The 22351-nt window shown below is 45.8% G+C and overlaps 1 protein-coding gene across 3 annotated transcripts in view; it reads left to right on the forward strand.

Annotated features, from left to right (window-relative positions):
• Nucleotides 1–22351, forward strand: part of SCRN3 (secernin 3) — a 39274-nt gene that overhangs the window by 13033 nt on the left and 3890 nt on the right. Inside the window, exons 6-8 of one of the 3 annotated variants that reach the window (XR_008310697.1) lie at nucleotides 354–516; nucleotides 5149–7190; nucleotides 12111–12244. Coding sequence is in view for 2 of the 3 variants with exons in the window: in XM_053267073.1 (XP_053123048.1) it covers nucleotides 354–516; nucleotides 12111–12291; nucleotides 16293–16448 (500 nt within the window). In the remaining variant the exon portion in view is untranslated. Of the gene's footprint in view, nucleotides 1–353; nucleotides 517–5148; nucleotides 7191–12110; nucleotides 12292–16292; nucleotides 17408–22351 lie in introns of those variants that run through there. The other 2 variants (XM_053267073.1, XM_053267083.1) reach the window with 2 other exon arrangements.

Raw genomic sequence — 22351 nt, forward strand, 5'->3', positions numbered from 1 at the left:
TCAAAGTAACCTGGCCCCAGACCATATAGGGGTTCAGACCATATACAAAGGCAAACAGTTTCTTTCTGCGACAGTTCTAGATTTTATTGAATAAAACCTTATGGGGCTTGAAATGTATTAGATGTGTTTGTGTGATTTTTGGGGTGGATGTTTCATATTATAAACTACTTTTCAGCTAGGGGTTTTTTTTGGCGGCATAATAGTACAGCCCTCTTTGTTTCTTCCATTCCTGTTTTATGTTACCATTTTCTCAATGGTTACTCAGTTTATAACAAATATGCATGTGGTTTTAGAGTGAGTGCTGTTTAATTATGATAAATTTTGTATGAAAACTGTTGTTTTGTTTTACATAGGCAGGATAACTGCTGAAACAATGATGACAATCCTTCGAGATAAGGAAAGTGGCATTAATATGGAAGGAGGTTTCATGACCACTGGAAGTATGGTTTCCATTCTCCCTCAGGAGCCCAACCTTCCTTGCATTCACTTCTTTACTGGGACACCAGACCCTGACAGGTGATGCAAATAATTTGCCATGAAAATTGAATACTAGTAATGTAATTTTCCAATCCTTGTGATAGCTAGGCATCATTCCCAACATTGGATTCGTGGAAGGATTAGACTGCTCCTTGAGGTGCTCTAATCCCTGCCCTTTGCGTGTGGAGTGCGCTCGGTCTCTCTTTTTTGGGGGACGGGAGAGTGCTCTTCCTCTCAGTTCCTTTCCACCCACTGTAGTGTGCGCTTCCTTCAGGATTCACTCCTTCGTCCTGGTCCCTGGAACACAAAACATAATTTCTCAGTGATTGTTTTTTTTGGGGGGGCGCTGTTTTCCCCCAACCATTCTTCTGCCTAACATTTTGGATTTGTTCCTATTAGTAGTTTTTGGCTTATTCTGACCTTTGGCCTGTTTGTTTGACTACGCCTGGGCTTAATGTTTGGATTTGGTTTCATTGGTGCTTTTCTCAGTTTTGACCTTGTACTCCCTCAACTCTGTTTTTTGCCAGCTACTTTTGGCTTCATTCACCTCGAGTCTCATGGACTCAAGGAAAACGTTCAAACATTGTGCCTCATGCCACAGCACCTTGCCTTCTTTGGAATGACACAATTTATGTCTGCTGTGCTTAGGAGAGGACCATACTTCCAAAATTTGCCTCTCCTTCTCCAAGCATCTAAAAGAAGACTCCATCTGGCTGCACATCGATCTCCTTTAAGAAACCAAAGGAAGTCTCAAATGAGTCTCTACACCATAAAAAAAGAAAGCATAGGGACTCTGAGCCCTCATCTGCTCTGAAGCCCCCAAAGACATCTGCGGTGCCTTCAGCTTTGGTTTCGACTCCATCGTCAGCACCGTCGACTTCGTCTAAGTTGGCTGCCCCTTCCACCAAACTACCTACAACTTTGACCATTTTGGCTCCATCTTCATCAGCAACTGAGTGCTGCGCCTTGTTGCTGTTGACATCCATGCTGATACTACTTCACCAGCTGCCTTCATAGTTGCCTTCAATTCTGACAACTTCCACAGTGCAAGTGATCCACTTGCACTCATTTTCATCTTCGGAGCTCATCGTCAAGTCCATGAACCTTCCATCTTTGACATCAACTGTTCACATTCTGTCTTTGACATTGTTGCCAACTGCACCTCCTACATCGCTGGTCTCCATGGATCATCCCTCTCAGAGATTGACTTCATCGATGTCGATGGATCGCTACCTTCGTCCCTCATCGGCTTTGACGTCTTCAGCCTTCGGCATGGGATTCCAATTAACATTGTCTACATTGAGAGATATATAGATGCCAGACTGTTGCCATGCTGGAGTCCCCTTTGATGACATTGGGGTCAGTGTTCAAGGGGTTCTCCTTGCGTGGTCTCAATGTTGACATCAATTATGAGCCCAATTTTGGGATGCCTTGTGTCCTCAAGACCCCATCAGCCTCTCCTCCCAGGATAACTCTGATTGCTTCTCCTGCCCGTGTTCCATCATCTTAGAAGGAGCAACTTAATTTCCCCCCCTACCGGTTCCATTTCCATACTGACCATTTCTGTACTGATGGAAATGACATCCATTTCCGTACTGACGTACTGAACCTGGAGCTCTCCAGGTTCTCTGGACCTCGGCTACATTTGGACGATAGGTTGTTTTTGAGACCCAATGTTCAGGCATTCCTCCTCCTTCCCATGTGATTATGAAGAGTTCTGCACGAGGAAATTGAACAAGCTCAAATTTTCCTTCATTCCTCAGAGTCAACCTTCTAACTCTACTCCTTTTGAACATCTTGTGGACCCTTGTCCCAGCCTCCAGTCCAACATACTGCTCCAGCACTTCCTCCTGTTCATCCTCCTCAGGCTCTGCTTCAACCTGAACAACCTGTTGAACCTCTGTCACCAACTACTACTTCTGCTGTGCCTGCCAAGCATGTTGCAGATGAAGACTATATTTCTTCATCTGATTCTGACCATGATTATCTCCACTATTTCTCACTGATTCTCTCCACTATCATCAAGATCCCATTGGGGACCTTGCTGGATGTTAATGTCCCAAATAACCCACCGGACTCTAAGGATGTGCACGGAACCACGGAGGCATGGTCCAGCACTGGGGGGAGTGTCGCTTTAAGGGCGGGTGTGTGTGTGTAGTACTTACCACTCCCGCCACTCTTCCCCCTCCGGCGCTCGACTTTAAGGAAACTTTTTTGGGGCGGCAGGGTTCTTCCCTGCTGCCCCTGCCCCCATTGTTGTCTGCAAAACTCTGAGCAAGTAGAAGCTGGCGCCACGCATGCGCCCGTCGCGGCGCATGCCTGTTGTCGCCGCTGGGGCGCGCCGCATATGTCATACGTTGCATGTGACGTATGTGGCGCACACGCGCCAGCGGCAGCAACGGGCACACACGTGCTGTGACGGGCGCATGCGTGGCTCCAGCTTCTACTTGCTCAGAGTTTTGCAGACAACGATGGGGACAGGGGCGGCAGGTAAAGTCGAGTGCCGGAAGGGGAAGAGTGGCGGGAGGGGTAAGTACTACCCCCCGCCCTTAAAGCGACACCCCTCCCGCCGGACTGCCCAAATTCCGGACCGGTCCGGAGGCCTTTTGCATGGCTCCGGACCGGTTCGGGCACACCACTACCAGACTCTCCTGCTGAAGAAACAAAATCTCATAGGATTCAGATCTCCAAAATGGCAAAGGTACTTGGCCTGGAACTAAAATTTCCAGTCAAACATTAGTGGTGACCCCATTTATGATTTTATGTCAGCATCTACCTCTTCAGCTCCTGCAGCCTTGCCCATGCTGCCTGTTATTGTCAACTCGGCTGTCAGCATGGGAGGCCTGTCTTCCATGGCCTCAATCTCCTGCAGACTGGAGAACTTTTATCATGTGCAGGAGGAGGAATGCCATTTTTTATTTAAGCATCCCCCACATTCCTTAGTGGTGGACTGTGCACTGTCCTCCAAATCTGGGAAGTGGTATTCTACCCCAGTGGGCAAGGCAGTTAGGAAACTTAAAGCAATGGGCCAAAATATTTATTCGTCGCCTTTGCTGTGCATGAAAGTGCCAAATTATATGGTATGCTTGTCTAAGTTTCATTACTCCATCTGGGAAGAATTTAAGACAGACATGCAAGACTCCTTGGCTCCTTTACAAGTCGTTTTAAGGAACTCTTTGAAAAATCTGCTGACATAGACAGTCTCCCCCAAAACTTATTTTTATTTATTTTATTTAACATATTTGTATACTGCCCAGAACACAAGTCTCTGGGCGGTAATGATGGCCAAAGGCCTCCATGAGATGAAACTACGCCTGCAAGTGGAAAAGATTTTCAGTTTATGGCCAGTCCAAAGGCTTTGATCCTTCCACAGCCACGGTCTTGCTCTATCTGACTTTGATCAAGCAAACAGGACTGTCTAATTCCTCTATTAAAGTACATATGTCTGCATATGTACCCCAGCTGGGGATCTACCTTCCCCCCCGGTCCCATGATGCCTCTTGAACGATCACTACTCTCTGGACATTTGTATGGCTGTTCTATACGACCTGGCACACACTAAAGACTTCTGGAGTACTCACAGACTTTTTGTTATCTTTGAGGGTCCTAGTAAGGGCAGACCAGTCTCTCGATAAAGACTGTCAGAATAGATAGTTCAGGCTATCCTGTTCTGCTACAAGAAGTAAGGAATTATTCCGCCCTCATCCGGGCTCATTCTACGAGAGCAGTAGTGATCTTGGCCACACCTGTTGGGAGTTTCACCGACATCCACAAGGCCACCCCCTGGTCATTGGATCAATCCTCCATTCAACATTACGCCCTTGACTTCCACTCTGTGGCTAAGGCTGGGTTTGGGCATTCTGTCCTAGAAAGTTCTTAAAATCCCACCTCCTGCTATTTGGGAGCTAGCTACTCGCCCAATGTTGGGAATGATGCCTAGCCACCACAAAGACAAACAGGTTGCTCAGCTGTAACTTTTGATCCTTTGGTGGCTCACCATCATTCACAACACCCACCCGGCCTCCTCACTTATATGCTCTTACCTTCCTTCCTCACCAGTCTAAAGAAACTTTCATCTAATGTTGTCGATCCAGGAACTGAGGGGAATGGTGCTCTCCTGCCAAAAGAGACAGAACGCTCTTTGGCAGGACTTAGAGCACCTCGAGGAGCTGTCGAATCCTTCTGTGGTGGCTACTGCAAAGGCCCCAATGTTGTGAATGATTCCGAGCCACCAAAGGATCAAAAGTTACAGGTGAGCAACTTTTTTTCCTGCAGCTTACTTACTTGCTGTTGACCTTTAGCAATCACCTGGTTCAGATGTCTCACAAATACATGTTCTTCGACATGGTCTCTGTCTTTTACACAAATGGGCTATGGGCCTGCGCAGAGACCTCGTCAGAACCTAACAAGCTCAATTTTCCTGCTTTGGGTGGGAACCCCACCCCCAGCCACTATATGCCGCTTCGCCACTCCTCATCCCCTCAGTCTTTTGTCGTCCGCGCTTCAGTTAACATAGTGGAATCTGCAGCTCAGGAACTAGTAAGATTATTATCTATCCACTTGTTGTTTTTTCTTCCTACTTTCCTTCTTCTTTCTTTATTTATTTCCTTTTGCACAGTAGCATTTTTATTCTTGGCAATTTGTTTTTGACGGGTTTTTCCCTCTCTTTAGAGCTCCCTGCTGGGACAGAGAGCTGTCAGTGGCAACTGACGAACCTGGATACGCTTCTTCCAAGGAGAAAGTGTATTCCCCAGACAAGTCCACTGAAGATGTGCTGTGGCTGCCTCGGCATCATCTGTCTCCTCGACGTCGACAGGAACATCTCCCTCCTAGGGATTGAAGTTCCTGTTGGGACTCGGACGATCGCTCCTCTGAGTACAGACAAGATCAGCACTGGGACCATTGTGAGCAAATATATTCAGATCGATACCGTGTGCTGGAGAGACGTTCCACTTTGGAGGAGGTTAAGCTATCCTCTTACGGTGCCTGGCGCCGGGACTTGGGGACATATGAACATTACCCAGTGTGGACTATCGTTTGGACTACTTGAACTACGCTAGACCCCGTTACGGTTCTTGATACCTGGAGGGCCCCACGTGCGGGAAACCCAGAATTGGCTGGGATCTGTGTGTGCCCCCCTCATACTTGGAGGGGAGGCCTTGCTCTTGATCCCCGCAGCACTCCCCTCGAGATCGGCCGGAGTGACACAATTCCCACTCTGCAACTCTGGTTCTGCAACAGCCATCGCTTCCTGTTCAGGTGCTGTCAGCGGAACCCACCCCCTCAGTCCTGGATGTTATTGGAAGCAAGCAAGAGTCTCCTATGATTTCGATAGCCTTGGCCCAGGATTCTCCCGAATCAGACTGTGAAAGTGATCCTAGTTCTCCGGGGATCATCCCCTTTGGACATACAATTGGATTTGAAACCCGTTTCTCCGTCGGAGGACTACAAGCAGTACTCCGTGTATGTGGCCCATATGGCTTCTGCCCTGGGAGTGAGCCTCGGTACGGAACAGAAAGGGGAATTGGATCCCTTGTTCAGCCTCATCGATTTGGAAGCCAAGGTACCGGCCATTTTACCCTTTAACCCGGCCTGTTGGGGTCATGAGGGGTCGTTGGAAAAAGCCTGCGACCCTTTCGCAACCCAGTAGACAGTTGGAGAACATCTATAGGGTGCAAGCACAGGTTGATACAGCTTTCCTAAAGAATCATCTCACCCCTATTTCTATTGTAGTTGAGGCGTTTCTGTAGAAGACCAGGAGTCACAGCCAATCAATCCTGGGTGACAAGGAGGGCAGAAAGTTGGACTCCTTCGGGAGGAGGCTTTACTTGGCCTCGGCTCTCCAATTACGAGTGGCCAACTCTCAGGCCTACAATGCCCATCATAACTACTTTCTGTGGGAGAAGGTGGCCCCCTTTTTGGATCTGCTGCCACAGGACAAGTGTGATCCAGCGAAGGCGTTCCTCTGAGAGGCGATACAAGTGGCAAAGCAATAACTCTACTTGGCTAGACACTTGGTGGAGTGTGCAGCCAAGGTGATGGCCATGTGTGTGGCTCTCTGGCGGCATGCCTGGCTGCGGTCATCTGGATTTACTTACGAGGCCCATGCTAGAGTCGAGGACCTTCCCTTTGAAAGTTCTAGCCTATTTGTGGAACAGACGGATGACAGGCTTCAAAATGTCCAGAAGCTGAGGAGCACGGCGAGGTCCATGTCCTATGCTTCTTTGACCCCCAAGCCACAGAAGTCTTCTAGGTGGTTCCCGTATCGACAACAGAAGTCTCCTTCTCAACAGCAACCTTCATCCGAACATTCCTTTCGTGGCAACAAGTATCAGTCCCGTTACAAGTCAGGCCCTTAGCCTACCAAGCCAGCCTTTCAAAAACAGTGCCTGAACACCTTTCCAAAGAAACAATGACTTGGGGAGCTTTTGGATTCGCCTGGTCCCATTTTTGGCGAGCTGGGACATGGTGACCACGGACCAATGGGTCCTCATGGTCATATATTTGGGCGACGCCCTCGAGTTCTGCAGGATGCCACCCATTTCTGGGGCCTTACAAAGCCTTGCTGTTTGGCCTCACGACAGCGCCGAGGGTTTTTACAAAATGCCTAGCCCCGGTGGTAGATTTCCTGCAGGAACAAAGGTTACAGATCCTGCCATATTTGGACGATTAACAAAAACAAACCGTGAACAAAGTGAAATCCAATCAAAAAGGTAATTCAATTGTATTCAATTGTTCATACATGCTGTTTGTATATGCTTATTTGGTTGTTTTTTTGTATAGTATATTATTTCAGTCATACGCTCTCTGCATATATACTGCTTTTTGGTATATCCTATATTATGTTGAGTACATTATTTGATTCAATTTTATTTATCAATTGAATATCTTATATTATGTTTAGTATATCATTTGATCTAATTCTATTTAATATTTGATTAAATCCCATTCAATTGCCTTTTTGATTGGATTTCACTTTGTTCACGGTTTGTTTTTGGTTTTTCTCCTGGTGGTACCGTGAACTCCCCCTCCCCCTTTTTTCCCTTGTATTTGGACGATTGGCTTATCCTGGTGAGCACCAGACAAAGCGGTCCTGGACGCCCTCGAAACGGTTGTGGATACTCTGCATGGTCTCGGTTTCGAGATCAATTTCAATAAATCTCAGCTGGAACCGACCCACAGGATGCAATTCATAGGGCTGATCTTCAGTGCGGCCTTGGAGAAGGTCTTCCTCCCGGATGCCCGCATACATACTCTCAGGAGCCTGGCCACTGTCTTTCTAGCTGAGGCCCCACAGACTATGCGCTCGGTGCAGCGCTTGTTGGGGCATATGGCTGCCACCACTTACGTGCTTCCTCAAGTGCGCCTTCGGATGTGCGTCATTCAGAGGTGGTTCTTGGATGTATTTGATTCCATAAGAACAGCCCTGCTGGATCAGGCCCAAGGCTCATCAAGTCCAGCATTCTGTTTCGCACAGTGGCCCACCAGATGCTGCTGGAAGCTTCAGGCAGGAGTTAAGGGCATGCCCTCTCTCCTGCTGTTACTCGCCTGCAACTGGTACTCAGAGACATCCTGCCTTTGAGGCTGGAGGTGGCCTATAGCCCTCTAACTAGTAGCCAATGATAGACCTCTCCTCCATGAAGTTATCCAAACCCTTCTTAAAGCCATCCAGGTGGCTGTCACCACATCTTGTGGCAGAGAATTCCACAAGTTGATTATATGTTGTGTGATAAAGTACTTCCGTTTGTTGGTCCTAGATTTCCGGGCAATCAATTTCATGGGATGACCCCTGGTTCTGTTGTTATGTGAGAGGGAGAAGAATTTCTCTCTATCCACTTTCTTCATTCCATGCATGATTTTATACACCTCTATCATGTCTCCCCGCAGTTGTATTTTTTCTAAACTAAAAAGCTCCAGGTGTTGTAGCCTTGCCTCATAAGAAAGCTTTTCTAGGCCCCTGATCATCTTGGTTGCCCTCTTCTGCACCTTTTCCAGTTCTACAGTGTCCTTTTTTAGATGTGGTGACCAGAATTGTACATAGTACTCCACGTGTGGCCGCACCATAGTTTTGTATAAGGGCATTATATTAGCAGTTTTATTTTCAATCCCCTTCCTAATGATCCCTAGCATGGAACTGGCGTTTTTCACAGCTGCCGCACATTGAGTCGACACTTTCAACAAGCTGTCCACCACTACCCCAAATCCCTCTCCTGGTCAGTCACCGACAGCTCAGATCCCATCAGCATATACTTGAAGTTGGGGTTTTTCATCCCAATGTGCATCACTTTACACTTGCCAACACTGAACCACATTTGCCACTTTGTTGCCCACTCACCCAGTTTGGAGAGATCCTTTTGGAGCTCCTCACAATCCATTTTGGATGTCATTAACTGAAACAGTTTGGTATCATCTGCAAATTTGGCCATCTCACTGCTTACCCCTGCTTCTAGATCATTTATGAATAACTTAAAAAGCACCGGTCCCAGTACAGATCCCTGGGGGACCCCACTTCTTACTTCCCTTCATTGTGAAAACTCTCCATTTATACCTACCCTCTGTGTTCTGTCTTTCAACCAGTTAGCAATCCACACATGTACTTGTTCCCTTATCCCATGGTTGCTAAGTTTCCTCAGGAGTCTTTGATGAGAAACTTAGTTGAAAGCTTTTTGGAAGTCCAGGTATACTATGTCAACTGGACCACACACTTGTTGACACTCTCAAAGAACTCCAAAAGTTTTCTGAGGCAAGATTTACCATTGAGGAAGCCATGCTAGTTCACTCCCTGCAGGGCCTGTTCTCCTACCTGCTTTACAATTTTATCCTTGAGGATGCTTTCCATCAATTTGCCTGGAACGGACATTAAACTAACAGGCCTGTAATTTCCCGTATTGCTCCTGGATCCCTGAGAATCCGTGGTCCAAGGTCCACTTGGGTCCACCCTTTGGGTTCCAGCTCGTTTGGAGCGCATGCTTCCTCTGTGAGTATGAGAGACTGCTGTGTGGTGGACCGAGATTCGCCACCTGAACATCAGCATCCCTTTCCAGGCTCCTTGATCATCTTGGGTGATTACGACCGACGCATCGGAGCTCAGTCGCAGGGTGCACTTGGAAGGATTTTGGCCTGAACAAACATTGGTACCCCAGGGACAGGACCTGGCACATCAACTATTTGGAGTTGTTGGCCATTTTCAATGTGCTCAAAGGGTTCTTGCCGATGATTGCAGGCTGCTCGGTGACAATACAAACAGACAATATGATGGCGAAAGCCTACGTCAATCGACAGGGCGGCATGTCTTCGAGAAGCCTTCTGTTCCTGTCCCTGGACCTTTGGCACTGGTACGTGACGCATGAGGTATTGCCTCCTGCGGTCTACATCCAGAGTTCCCTGAATGTCCAAGCGGACACGTTGAGTCTAATGACGACGGTCTCCCACTAGTGGACCTTGGACCACGGGGTTCTCAGGGACCTGTTTGTAAAATGAGGTGCTCCAACTTTGGATCTCTTTGCTTCCCGGGACAATGCTCAATGTGCCCTCTATTGCTCCAGGGGAGGGGAAGGCGAGGGCTCTCTAGGAGATGCCTTTGTCCTATTTTGGACGGGCCCTCTACTGTACATGTTTGCCTCCATTTCCCTTCATTCCGAGGGTCCTGCGCAAACTGAGGGTGGATCATGCCAGGGCCATCCTGATAGCTCCATGGTGGCCCAGGAGGCCTTGGTTTCCGACCCTGAGGAAGCTGGCAGTGGCTTGGATGTGCCTCCCTGCTCTTCCGGACCTGCTGTCATGGGAGGTGGGATGGGTGCTCCACCTGGATTTTCGGCCCCTGCACCTGACGGCCTGGAAGGTCCTGCTGATTTCCTACTAAGTCTTGGGCATTTTGCTTGCGGCCAGGAAGCAGTCCACTAGGAAATCCTATGGCCATAAATGGACTTGTTTCTGCTCCTTTGCTGCTCTGCATGGGTTTGATGCTTTTAACCCCTCTGTACATATCTGCTCTCCCTTAAAGAATCTGGTTTGAAACTCTTGTCCCTTAGGGTACATTTAGCTGCCATTGTGGCACATTTTCCGACAATCTGGGTTTCTTGTTTTAAAGACCCATTAGTTAAAAACTTCCTGAAAGGGTTGTCCCATGTTTTTCCGGATGAACCTGTTATGTCTCCGGTCTGGGACCTGTCTGTGGTTTTGGCCGGTTTGCTACGGCCTCCCTTTGAGCCATTGGCTTCTATTGAACCTCATCTCATGACCCGGAAGGTTGCCTTTCTGGTGGCTGTCACCTCTGCTAGGAGGGTGAGTGAATTGCGGGCCCTGAGGGTTGATCTGCCATATCTTCAGTTTCACAAGGACAAGGTGCTGCTCAGGCCAGATGTCCAATTCCTCCCCAAAGTGGTCTCTATGTTTCACCATTCCTTAGCACTCAATTTACCCGTGTTTTTCCAGAATCCTTCCTCTGATACAGAACACAGGTTACATCATTTGGACGTTAGGAGGGCATTATCCTTCTACGTCCAGAGATCTGCTGAATGGAGGAAAACTCCTTCCTTGTTTGTTCTCTATGATGGGCCACGTTTCTGCCCAATCCATTAGATTAGTTAGATCTGTGGCGGTCTCTGTTGCCTTTGATTGTGCGGTCCCCTTTGATGCGATCTGCCAGGCGGCTATCTGGGCACGGAATGATGCTGTATTTGTCAGGAGAGTCGTGCAGCCCATTTTCGGTTGATGTACTTGTTTCTGAAATAAATTTTTCTGGCAGTTTACATATTGTTTCCGTTTCTTTCCTTCTCCTTTCCTTCTCCTTCCCTGCTTGCTTGTTATGCACCCATTTGTGTAAAAGACAGAGGCCATGTCGAAGCACTACAGGTTGCTTACCTGTAACTTTGGTTCTTCTAGTGGTCATCTGTACTTTTACACACCCTCCCATCCTCCCCGTGGGGTTTACTGAAGCTGGACTCTGTTATTGAGGCAATGAGGAGTGGTGCAGCCGCATATAGCAACTGAGGGTTGAGTTCCTGCCCAAAGCAGGAGAATTGAGCTTGTTAGGTTCCGATGAGGTCTCTGCGCAGGCGCATAGCCCATTTGTGTAAAAGTACAGATGGCCACTAGAAGAACCAAAGTTACAGGTAAGCAACCTGTAGATTTTGCATGACAATTGCTCATGTGCGCTCCCTTCTCATTCACATTCGATTCAATCCCACTTTGTTAACAAAAAAATTATTAGAATAAACCGGGATTTGCTTGGTTTAGAGGTCATGGCAGATCTTGGCTTGTTATAAACCACCAATGAATGTAAAAAATTCCCTCCAAAGACTTGCAATTGTCGTGCTAAATTATGATTATAGCATGTCTGAATGAGGCCTCTGTTACATAAAAGAACCCAAGATGCCATAAAAATCCAAGATACAAGCCATAATGGAGAAACCTACACTCTGCTGATGGTTAAGTTTCCACTGATTTTAATAGACCATATGTGATTCAGATTGTCTATTAAGGAGCTTGAGAAGTTAGTCTATGGCATCTGTGTTGAATATGAAATGTTGGCAGGATGAAAGCTTTCCTTAAAGAAAGCAGGGGAAGAAACAGCCAGTGTTGGTATTTTAGTAATGCTTTTATTTTACCTGGTGTTTCATTTTATTCTCTAGGTCGATCTTTAAACCATTCATTTTTGTACCAAATATTACCCAGCTGGTAAAAACCAGCTCCCCAGTGTTTGGTCCAGAGGATCCAGTTAAAAAGAAACCACGATTTCAGACTCAGCCAGACAGAAGACATGAACTCTACAAAAAGCATGAAAGTGCAACTGTCTTGATGGAATCCTCTAAGGTGTGTTGATTTAAATTAGGCCTGTGTAACCTGAAGGGATGTCTAGAAAACCTGACCAGAAAACCTTTAGTTGATCATACATTTTATTGTATTTTAGGGATGTGCATGAATCGATTTTTTTGTTTCAATTTGTGCCCGAATGGAATCACCCCTTTTTTGTTTTGTGTCTGAATCTGTCCCCCCAAATCACCCCAGATTCAATTTGTATTTGAATCAGTTCGATTTGGATCAGTTTGGATTTGGATCAATTCGGAACACTTGTAAAGGTACTAGGGGCACCAAATTTGGGTGGTGGGTAAGTCCCCATAGGTGCCACCTACCACCCATTCTTAATGATTTTGTTTCTCTGCCATAGGAAATAATGGGGCTTCGAAGTCACCCTATCCTAACCCTAACATGGATCCCCAGCTTTATTTTTTAAAAAGCTAAGCTCTAGTCCTTGTAGAAGTGGAGTTATGGAGCAAAATGTGTGGTCACTATTTTTCAAGTGTTTGGATTCTTTGGTGTATAATAACTTTTCCTCATAATTAGCCCTATGAGAATTCATTGCACACCTTCATTTCTTCATTTCATTTCGACTGTCATTGGACAGTGCCAACTGCCATGTGCCAACTACACCCCCACCCACCCACCCCGGCCCTGCAAGGCAGTGGGGTACTCAGTTTATTTTTTTAGGAATATTGAAATGCTTAGATTCTTTGGTGTCTAATAACATTTCCTCATAATGAATCCCTATGAGGATTCATTACACACCTTCATTTCTTCTGTTCATTTTCAACTGCCATGCGTCAGCTACCCACCCCCCCCACACAAACACTGGGGTACTCAGTTAATTTTTTAGGAATTTTTGAAGTGTTTGGATTCTTTGGTGTCTTCATTGTACACCTTCATTTCTTTCGTTTATTTTGACCACACTGCTGTGGGGGTGGGGAATTAGTGGCATCTCATATGCCAGTTACCACCCAACCCGCAAGCCACTGGGTACTCAGTTTATATTTTAGGAATTTTTGAGGTGTTTAGACTCTTTGGTTTGTAATGAATTCTCATAGGGATTCATTATGAGGAAAAGTTATTAGACACCAAAGAGTCTAAACACTTGAAAAATTTCCTAGAACATAAACTGAGTAGTATCCCACTGCCTTGTGGATGGGAGCAGAGTGTAGTTGGCACATGGCGGTTGACAGTTGGCACTGTCCCAAAAACAGTTAAAATGAATATTTAGAAGAAATGAAGGCGTATAATGAATCCTCATAGAGATTCATTGAGGAAAAGTTATTATACACCAAAGAATCCAAACAACTGAAAAATAATGACCACGCATTTTGCACCATAACTCCACTTCTACAAAGGCTAGAGCTTAGATTTTTTTAACAAAATGAAAGCTGGGAATCTGAGGAAATTAATAGGAGGGATCTAAATTTCAAATCGATTCAAATTTCTGGCGTTCAGTATCTGGTGTGATTCAATTTGGACCCGAATCTAGCCAATGGTCCACAGGGGTGATTTGTTCTGTCTCCAAATCGATTCACATCCTTAGTGTATTTATTGACTGATCTATTGCTTAAATTTGCAAGTACACAAACACAATACTTCTAAGCAAGAAGTGTACTTTTAAAGGTTATGCACATATTGGGCTCATCATGAAAGAGGTTAACCCTCGTATGTGAGAGAAATTGGCATTTGTCTCTCTTAAGATGGTGCTTGCTTTCTGTAGTCTCTTAGTTTTTTAATTGATTAAATGTTGCATGAAGTGTGCACTAGAATGAAGTGTGTTGCTCTGCAAATAAAATTCAAGGAGGATTTTTTCAAGTTGCTATAATTGAATTATGCTGATGGGATTTCATACTTCCGTTTGTGATGAGTATAAATGGCTCTGTCATCTAAACTTTCAGTCCCAGGTCCAAACATGTTCCTGAAAGGTCAAGAGGATATATGCATACACTGATCTAGCTTGCTTCCTAAGCTCTGGCAAAAATAGATGCGTTGCCTTGCATCAGAAATGCCATTTCACTGCACATATATAACTGTGTTTTTATATGGCCAAATAACTGCATGTGAGCCATACCCCGCTTTCCCTTAACAACTGTCCTCACTTAGATTCCTGAATAATAAACTGCAGGGCAGAAATAGGCATAGGGCACTGAAGGGTCCTGCGTTTGGTTGGCACAGCTGTATTTTTCACACCCTGCCACCAGCACTTGCCCGATTAGCTCTTTCGTTACATAGTATTCCTTACTACGTTGTGAAGGCTTGGCTTTTGTCAAAGAGGCTGCTGATGTTTCAGGATCAGTTATTGGACGCTGGGCATAGCTACATGGTGCACACACACAAAAAAGTGGGTTTCCCAACCCTGAGGGCAGATTCAGATATAATGCAGAGTCAGGATTAAATTCTGACTTCAAGTGATATCTCTGAACCTTGGAAATGTGTGCTTCCTTCTCCACTTTGGGTGTGAGAGCTGGAAGAATTCTGTTTCCAATTCTGGTTAAGAACAAGCCAGAATTGTTCTTTATATCTGAACCAGAGGCATAACTATGATTGAACAAGGGAAGACAAATGTCCCCAGACCCCAATGGAGGGGGCCTCTGCAGAGAGGCAACTTTGCTCTCTTCTCTCCCCTCCTGCCTTTTCGATGAAGGAAGTTGGAGTGACAGGGATCTGAATCAGCCCTGCAGAGAATCAACAGGCTAGAAGGGGATGTGTAACTATTTTTCCTTCACTTGCCAATTTTTCCTTGCAAATTCCACCCTTAATACCTATGAAGATGTAGCTGCAGAAAGGGTTAAGTGCCCCCTTTCCTACATATTTTATACTCAACAAATGTGGACTTGGGAATGTGTGTTTGCACAGTAATGTGTACTGCAGCCCTTTGTCTCCAGTGAGCTCAATCAGCACATTCAGCCTGGTGACTCTTACCTAGGACCCTCTCCCATCTGCTGTTTGTATCCTTTTTATGAAAAAGAATTTGGTTTGTATTTGACTATCAGGATAGAGTTTACAAAGGACTGTTGCATATACTTCGAGTAGTGCCATCTTGAAACATGGCAGATTGGGCAAAACAAAAATCTGGAGTCCCCTAGAACCCTTTCCCATTTGTGGTGAATTTGGTTTGTATTGGAATGCAAATGGATATGTTAGTAGAGGAACTACACACGTGGTGATCTCATAAGCCTTCTTCCCTTTGGAAAGCAGACTAAAAAGGAGTGACATGTTGATCATCTGCATATCTGAGGCCATGAGTGTGGAGATAAGTGAACAGCTGAGGCCTGTACTTGTGAGGCCAACAACATACTTTGTAGATAAATTGCAGGTGTATTCTTCCTAGGAAGTCCCTGTTCATCCCCTCAGATCTTCAGCTAAAAGCATAACCACCGCAGCTAGACTGGCCACTACATTTTTTTCAACTCCTGAAGGCCATAGCAGACTCTCAGTATGCTGATGTATTTATTCCTGATTGAAATTAAGGTTCTTCATTCCCAGTATGTCTTAGCAAACATGTTTTTTGTGCTTCCCCTACTGCAGCTTTATATAAGCTTTCTTGGAATCCCATTCCTGAGCGAATTCTTCTTTTAATGGAGTAAATTTATATATAGTTTCACTTTCAAAAGGCATGTAGCCTCGCCATGAAATTTATAGTACTTATAAATCTGTGTCCTAGACAAAACTACTAAATATTTTCTCAGGTTAGTTTACCAAACTACTTCTTTTAAGAGATTAATAAAGCACCAATACAGGAGGAATTTGTCATAAAAATTCCATCTTATTTCTTTATTATTTCACTAGCAAACCGCCCTGAGCCATTTTTGGAAGGGAAGTATAGAAATCAAATAAATAATAAAATAATAATAAAAAAACACAAATAGACATTGTAGAATCCTGACAATACAAATAGTTGTTGTGAGTAAAATTCTTACAAGTGGCAAGATATGACTTTGGGAGGTGTTGTTATGTTCAGACAATGCACTCCATGTTAGTTTTATTTTTAAATGTGTTTTATTTAGGAAAATGGTGAAATGATGATGGAGCGGATCAGAAAGCTGGAAAAAGATCAGCTTAATGAGATGGAGTCTATTCTACAGAATGGAGGCCTTGATGTTGACCATGCTGTTAATCTGTTTGCAAACTGCACAGAAAAAGAAATTGCTGCATATGCTTAAGGGTAAAATCTGTAATAGAGTTTGGCACTTTCCCTGCTGTCTAGATTGATTTTTACTTCCCAAAACAACTTTGTTCTTTGCACATCACCAGTACTGGCCAAATAGCATTTACTATGCATGATCAAACTGGAAAGGTAGAAAGCTTTAATGAGAATGGACTTGAGGAATTTAACTACTATATTAGCCACTGAGATAGCTACTAGATCTAAAATGCCTGTGAAAATATTGACATTTAATGATGGAGATTTTTTACTGTGTGCATCTTTCAAAAACTTTTTATGGTTAAGATAGAAGTCGGCTGTTTGTAAGGGCTAGTGTAGACATAACATTCCTGATCCTTTAACCATGGTTAAAAGCTCAGAAGTATGCCATCAGACTGCATTTTCCTCTTCTCCCCTCTCTAAATTAGTTTGCTGCTGCCTTTTAACCATTGCTTATATTTGCACTAGCATAATCTTAACCATAGTTAAGGCCAGCTGGAAGAACTTGCATAAGACTGGCAAGCATGCAATTTGCTCCTGGTCTCCTAATAGTGGTTAAGGAATTGGGATAATTGCATTTGCACTAAATATGAGGCAAATATTCTACAAGATACATAGAGTAAAGTAATAAATGTAAGTGTGTAACATCACAGACTGGAGATCTGGCTGAACAGAATGCAAAAAATTGAAGTGATAATGGTATTCACATAGATCTGTTGCTCTCTAGTGTATGTTAACATCTTATGAGCAAAACTGTTAACTAAAATGTGCTGCAAAGAAATGTATTCAAGCAAAGTGCCAGAAATTCAGTTTTACAGTAAACCAGTATTGCAGATTTATAAAGAAAAAATACACATACTGTACTGTGAAGTTACAATAAGAGAAGTTTGTAACTGGGAAAGACATTTTTGTAACAGTTTCAAAGCAATTATGTCTAGTGTGTGATGTATAAAGGGCTGATTTTACTGTTCTCTGTAATTCTGGGAAAGTTAGTTTTGTGAGCATAATGTGTTTACTGTGAAAAATACTTAGCTTCTCATAGATAGTTCCATAATTTGGATTATGTTAACAGTTAACTTTCTTCAAAGGGAGAAAGCTTTAGAATACAGCCCTTTTAGATTGTAGGGATGGGTCTGGACCGGTCCGGAGGCCATTCTAAAGGCCTCCAGACTGTCCGGACCAGTCCGGACCTGGCTGGTTCGGATGGTGGGGGTTCCTTTAAGGGCGGGGGAGGGTTTACTTACCCCTCCCGCCGCTTTCCCCTCTCCACCGCTCCTATTTCTCATAGTAATTGGGGCGGCAGGATACCTCCCTGCCGCCCCTTCTCCCTCTTAAATGCAAAAGGCTCCTGCAAGCCTTTTGCGCACACGCACGTCGCACGTGAGCTTCACGTCTCCCCGCCGTGTGCGGCACCTTTCTCTTTGGTCGCAGGAGTTGAGCCCCTCGTCTCCTTGCTTCTCTCACTGGCCTGGCTCTTCTGTGTCCCATGAATTGGGACTGAGCAGGTCTCTCACCTGGCCGCCGCCGCCGCCTCCAGCAGAGAGTGGGGGCGGGGGGAATCCTCATATTTCGTGTCTTGTTGCTCCGGCAAGCTGCCTGTGATAGCAGTTGGCTGGGCACTTGCCACCGGAAATGTCAACAGCATCAGCGCGGCTGGCTCCCCAGAGCCCCAGCAGCAGCCGCCGCCTGAGCTCAGCAAACCCTTGGCACCTCCGCCTGGCTGCCATTCCTTGCCTCCATGCCTCCCCACTTGGGTCTCTTCCTCCTCCTTCCCCTCCGCCCAGAGCCGGGTCACTGTGTCAAGCCAAGCGGGAGAGCAATTTCACCGCAGAGGAGAGAGGAAGGCGAGACTGGCGAACAGGCTCTTCTGTGTCCCATGACTCCGGCTTGCTAGAGCCTTTTGCATTACAGAGGGAGAAGGGGCGGCAGGGAGGTATCCTGCTGCCCCAATTACTACGTGAAATACGAGCGCTGGAGGAGGGAAAGCGGCGGCAGGGGTAAGTAAACCCTCCCCCACCCTTAAAGGAACCCACCCCACAGTGCCGGACCGCAGCTCTGCGGTTCCGTGCACACCCCTATTAGATTGACACCTAGATAAGGCAGTCGTCAGCGTGATGCACAGTTCTAACATGTCCAATAGTTGCAGTGCCACTGTAGCGAACAGGTAGTAACACTATCAGTATTCCTGTATTTATTCCCATTCTTGCGAATGGGATTAAATATAGTCATGCTGGTAGTGCTACTGCCAGTTCTCTATAGCAGGGGTTCGCAACCTGTGGTACTCCCAGATATTGCTGAACTACAACTCCCTCTGCTCCTGCCGGGGGCAGGAGCTTCCTGGAAATGAGGGTGCATTCAGAGCAGGAGCCGAGGAGGGCTCGGGAGCTAAAGGCAGCCTTAGCTGCTGGCAAGGCGGACGGGCAGCGGGAAGTGAGCCCCGAGGAGGGCTCGGGAGCTAAAGGCAGCTGTAACTGGGCGGGGGGAACTGTTTTTTCTTGCTCAATAAATTGTGGCTAGGGATGATGGGAGTTATATTTCAGCAACATCTGGGAGTACCACAGGTTGAGATCCTCTGCTTTACAGCAATGCCGTTGCTTCCAGGTCTATAGCAGCAACATTGCAAGTTCTACTGGACACACTAGAACTGCACATCATTTTACACTACAGGGTTCAGCATTTTTGAGAATGTGCCAATTCAATGCCTAGTTTATCTATAAAAGTCTGAAAGACACGTTTGGTACACTTGGTTACTTTTAAAAGCTTTGCTGTAGCAAGGATTTCTCAGGGAACAATAAGATGTGCAGAACTGTTAGTATGATGTTGCCTACATATGCCATCAGGAGAAGCAGGGGCATACCATTCATTAGGCAAGGGGAGACAGTTGTCTCCCAGCCTGGCTGTCTCAAGGGGCCCCCCAGGAGGCCAATCTCCCATGGCGCATGGCAGGGTAGGGCACTCACACCCCACGGTGCCTGCCTGATTTGCAGCTGGCCCGGGGGCCGCACAATGGCCAGTGGCCTTGGTGTGGCGAGAACGCAGTGGGAGGGGGCTTTCCCTGCCTTCAAAAGGCAAGAACTGACCAGCTGCGCCTGTGCATCCTGCCGCTTCCGGTCCAGGCGGGGGTTGGGTGGAGTGGGTCAGCAGCTGCCTGCCTGATGTGTGCCATAAGTAACAGGAGTAGCAGGCAGGCTGAGGCGCAGGAAGCTAGGCAGCAGCGACGTTGGTGGTGCCAGTGGCAGGCATTGCCAAAAAAAGAACAAAAGAACTTGAAGGAACGGAGGAGGAGGAGAAAAGGATAAATGGTGAGAAGAAGCTCCAGACCAGTAGCAAGCCTCGGGTGCTCTGAGGAGCAAGAAAAAATGGTTCCCCCTGCCCAGTTATGGCTGTCTTTAGCTCCCGAGCCCTCCTTGGGGCTGATGTCCTGCTGCCCGTCCGCCTCGCCGGCCCAAGCCCTCCTCGGCTCCTGCTCTGAATGCACCATCATTTCCAGGAAGCTCCTGCCCCCAGCAGGAGCAGAGGTGCTCGGAGATAAGTAGAGAGAGAAGTAGTCTGCAAGAGACAAAGCGAGCCCCAAGGAGGGCTTGGGAGCTTAAGGCAGCTGTAGCTGCTGGAGAGGTGAGTGGGCAGGGGCAGGAGAGCCCCGAAGTGAAGGGAGGAAGAAACCCCCCACTGATTTCTTCCCTCACCTCAACTACATCTCTCACTGACACTTCTCTTCCCTGGAGACGCTGCCCCGCCCCCCTCTCTTTCGTCTCACCAAGCCTGCCCCATCCTCTTTCCTTCTTTCTCTCTCTCCCTCTCGTAAAGCTTGAACCTTCACCCCTACCCCGCTCCCTCAAAGCCTGCTGCTCCATCTTCTTTCTTTCCTTTTCTCTCTGTCAGTGCTCCTTCTACATGCAAGTCATCTAAAGTTCAGGAAATGTTGTCATGGTTCTTTCTTCCTCCATCCCTCTTTTCTAGCCTGCCCCATCACCTTTTCCTCTTTATTTCTCTCTCTCTCTCCCTCTCCTCAACCCTGCCCCATCCCCTCTTCTCCCCGCTACCTCCCCCATCCCCTTTCTCCCTCATCTTCCACACTGGTAGGGTTATTGTGAAAAATCAAAAAGTATGTGGTGAGGAATCAAAGCATAATTTTTTAAATCAAAAATTAAGAGAAAAACTTTTTCCCCTTTATCATCCACTTAACATCCCAATTGAATTGAATTGAATTGAATTCTAATAAAACTCATAAATTCAACACAGTCTGTACGAAATACATAACGATGTAAACATTGCTCTTCCTTTCCACCTTTGCCAAACATCCCATAGTGGGATGATTTGGCAAAGGTGGAAAGGAAGAGCAATGTTTACATCGTTATGTATTTTGTACAGACTGTGTTAAATTTATGAGTTTTATTAGAATTCAATTCAATTCAATTTAAATTAATCTTAGCCTGTCAGAACTTTAAAAGTTAAATTTTAATTAAATTCATTTTAATCACTTTCACACTAATTTTAATTAATTAATTGATAATAAGTGTTACTTTAATAACCAGCACCCTAAAAATTGACCTTGGCCCCCACAAGCCAAGTCAGTTAGTTTCGGCCCACCAAGGCATTTGAGTTGTGCACCCCTGGTGTGTGTGTGTATAGATATAGCAGCGAGGGGCCCATTTTAAAATCTCGTCTCTGGGCCCACTCCAACCTTGGTACGCCCCTGGCATAACCTCCCTAAACGCCTGCCTGGAGGATTATGGGCTGGATGCAGATTAGACGGAGGTACTTATTGTGTGGGGTCAGAGCTCAGGAAATGATTTTGATCTGCCGGTTGTGGATGGGGTCATGCTCCCCCAGAAGGAACAAGTACACAGTCTGGGGGTGCTTCTGGATCCGAACCTCTCCCTAGTGTCCCAGGTTGAGGCAGTGGCCAGAAGTGCTTTTTATCAGCTTTGGCTGATCTGTTTCTTGAGATTAACGACCTCAAAACAGTGATACATTTGCTGGCAATGTCTGGGTTGGATTACTGCAGTGCACTCTATGTGGGGCTGCCTTTGTACATAGTCTGGAAACTGCAGTTGGTCCAGAATGCAGCAGCCAGGTTGGTCTCTATCATCTAAGAGGAGATACCAAATTACTTGTGTTGAATTCTACACTGGCTACATAGGAGGGTTAACCTCTACACTGGCTCCCGATACATTTCCGGGCAAAATACAAGGTGCTGGTTATTACTTATAAAGCCCTAAAGAGCTTAGGCCCTGGGTATTTTAGAGAATGACTTTTTCACCATGAACCCCACTGCATGTTAAGATCTGGAGAGGTTCTTCTGCGATTGTTGCCAACTCTTTTGGTGGCTACTTGGAAACGGGCCTTCTCTGTTGCAGCCCCTGGACGTTGAAATGTACTCCCTATTGAAATAAGAGCCTCTCCATCTCTGGCAACTTTTAAAAAGACACTGAAGACATATTTATTCACCCAGGCTTTTAATTAGATTTATAGTCTAAAATTTTTTTAATACTGAGTGCCCTTAATGCACTATTCACTCTTTTAGATTGTGGCCTGAGAATGTAATGATCAAATGCTAAACAGTATCCAATGGAAAAAGTGATAAACAAGGCATATTATATTTAACTGGAGAATGTTGGAATAGAAAGGATTGTTCCATATGGCCTCACGTGTACAAGGACCATGTGGATATGTAGTTTTACAAGTACAATTTAATCCCTTGTTCCTCAGATTGTTGAGGAAACTACTCCACAACAAAAAGGGGACAGTATAAAGAGAGCAGAATGCTGCCAAAACACTATGAAAATATGCACTATTGAAAGTAGTTAACATGCAGGAGTGAAGTGTGTCATATATGTATCATTGTAATTGAGTTTCTATTTTATTCAAATACCAGTGTATTGGATGCCAAAAATGCTCTGTGATGAACAAATTATGGCT

The sequence above is a fragment of the Hemicordylus capensis genome, chromosome 1, assembly GCF_027244095.1.
Source record: "Hemicordylus capensis ecotype Gifberg chromosome 1, rHemCap1.1.pri, whole genome shotgun sequence".
Classification (NCBI taxonomy): Eukaryota; Metazoa; Chordata; class Lepidosauria; order Squamata; family Cordylidae; genus Hemicordylus; species Hemicordylus capensis.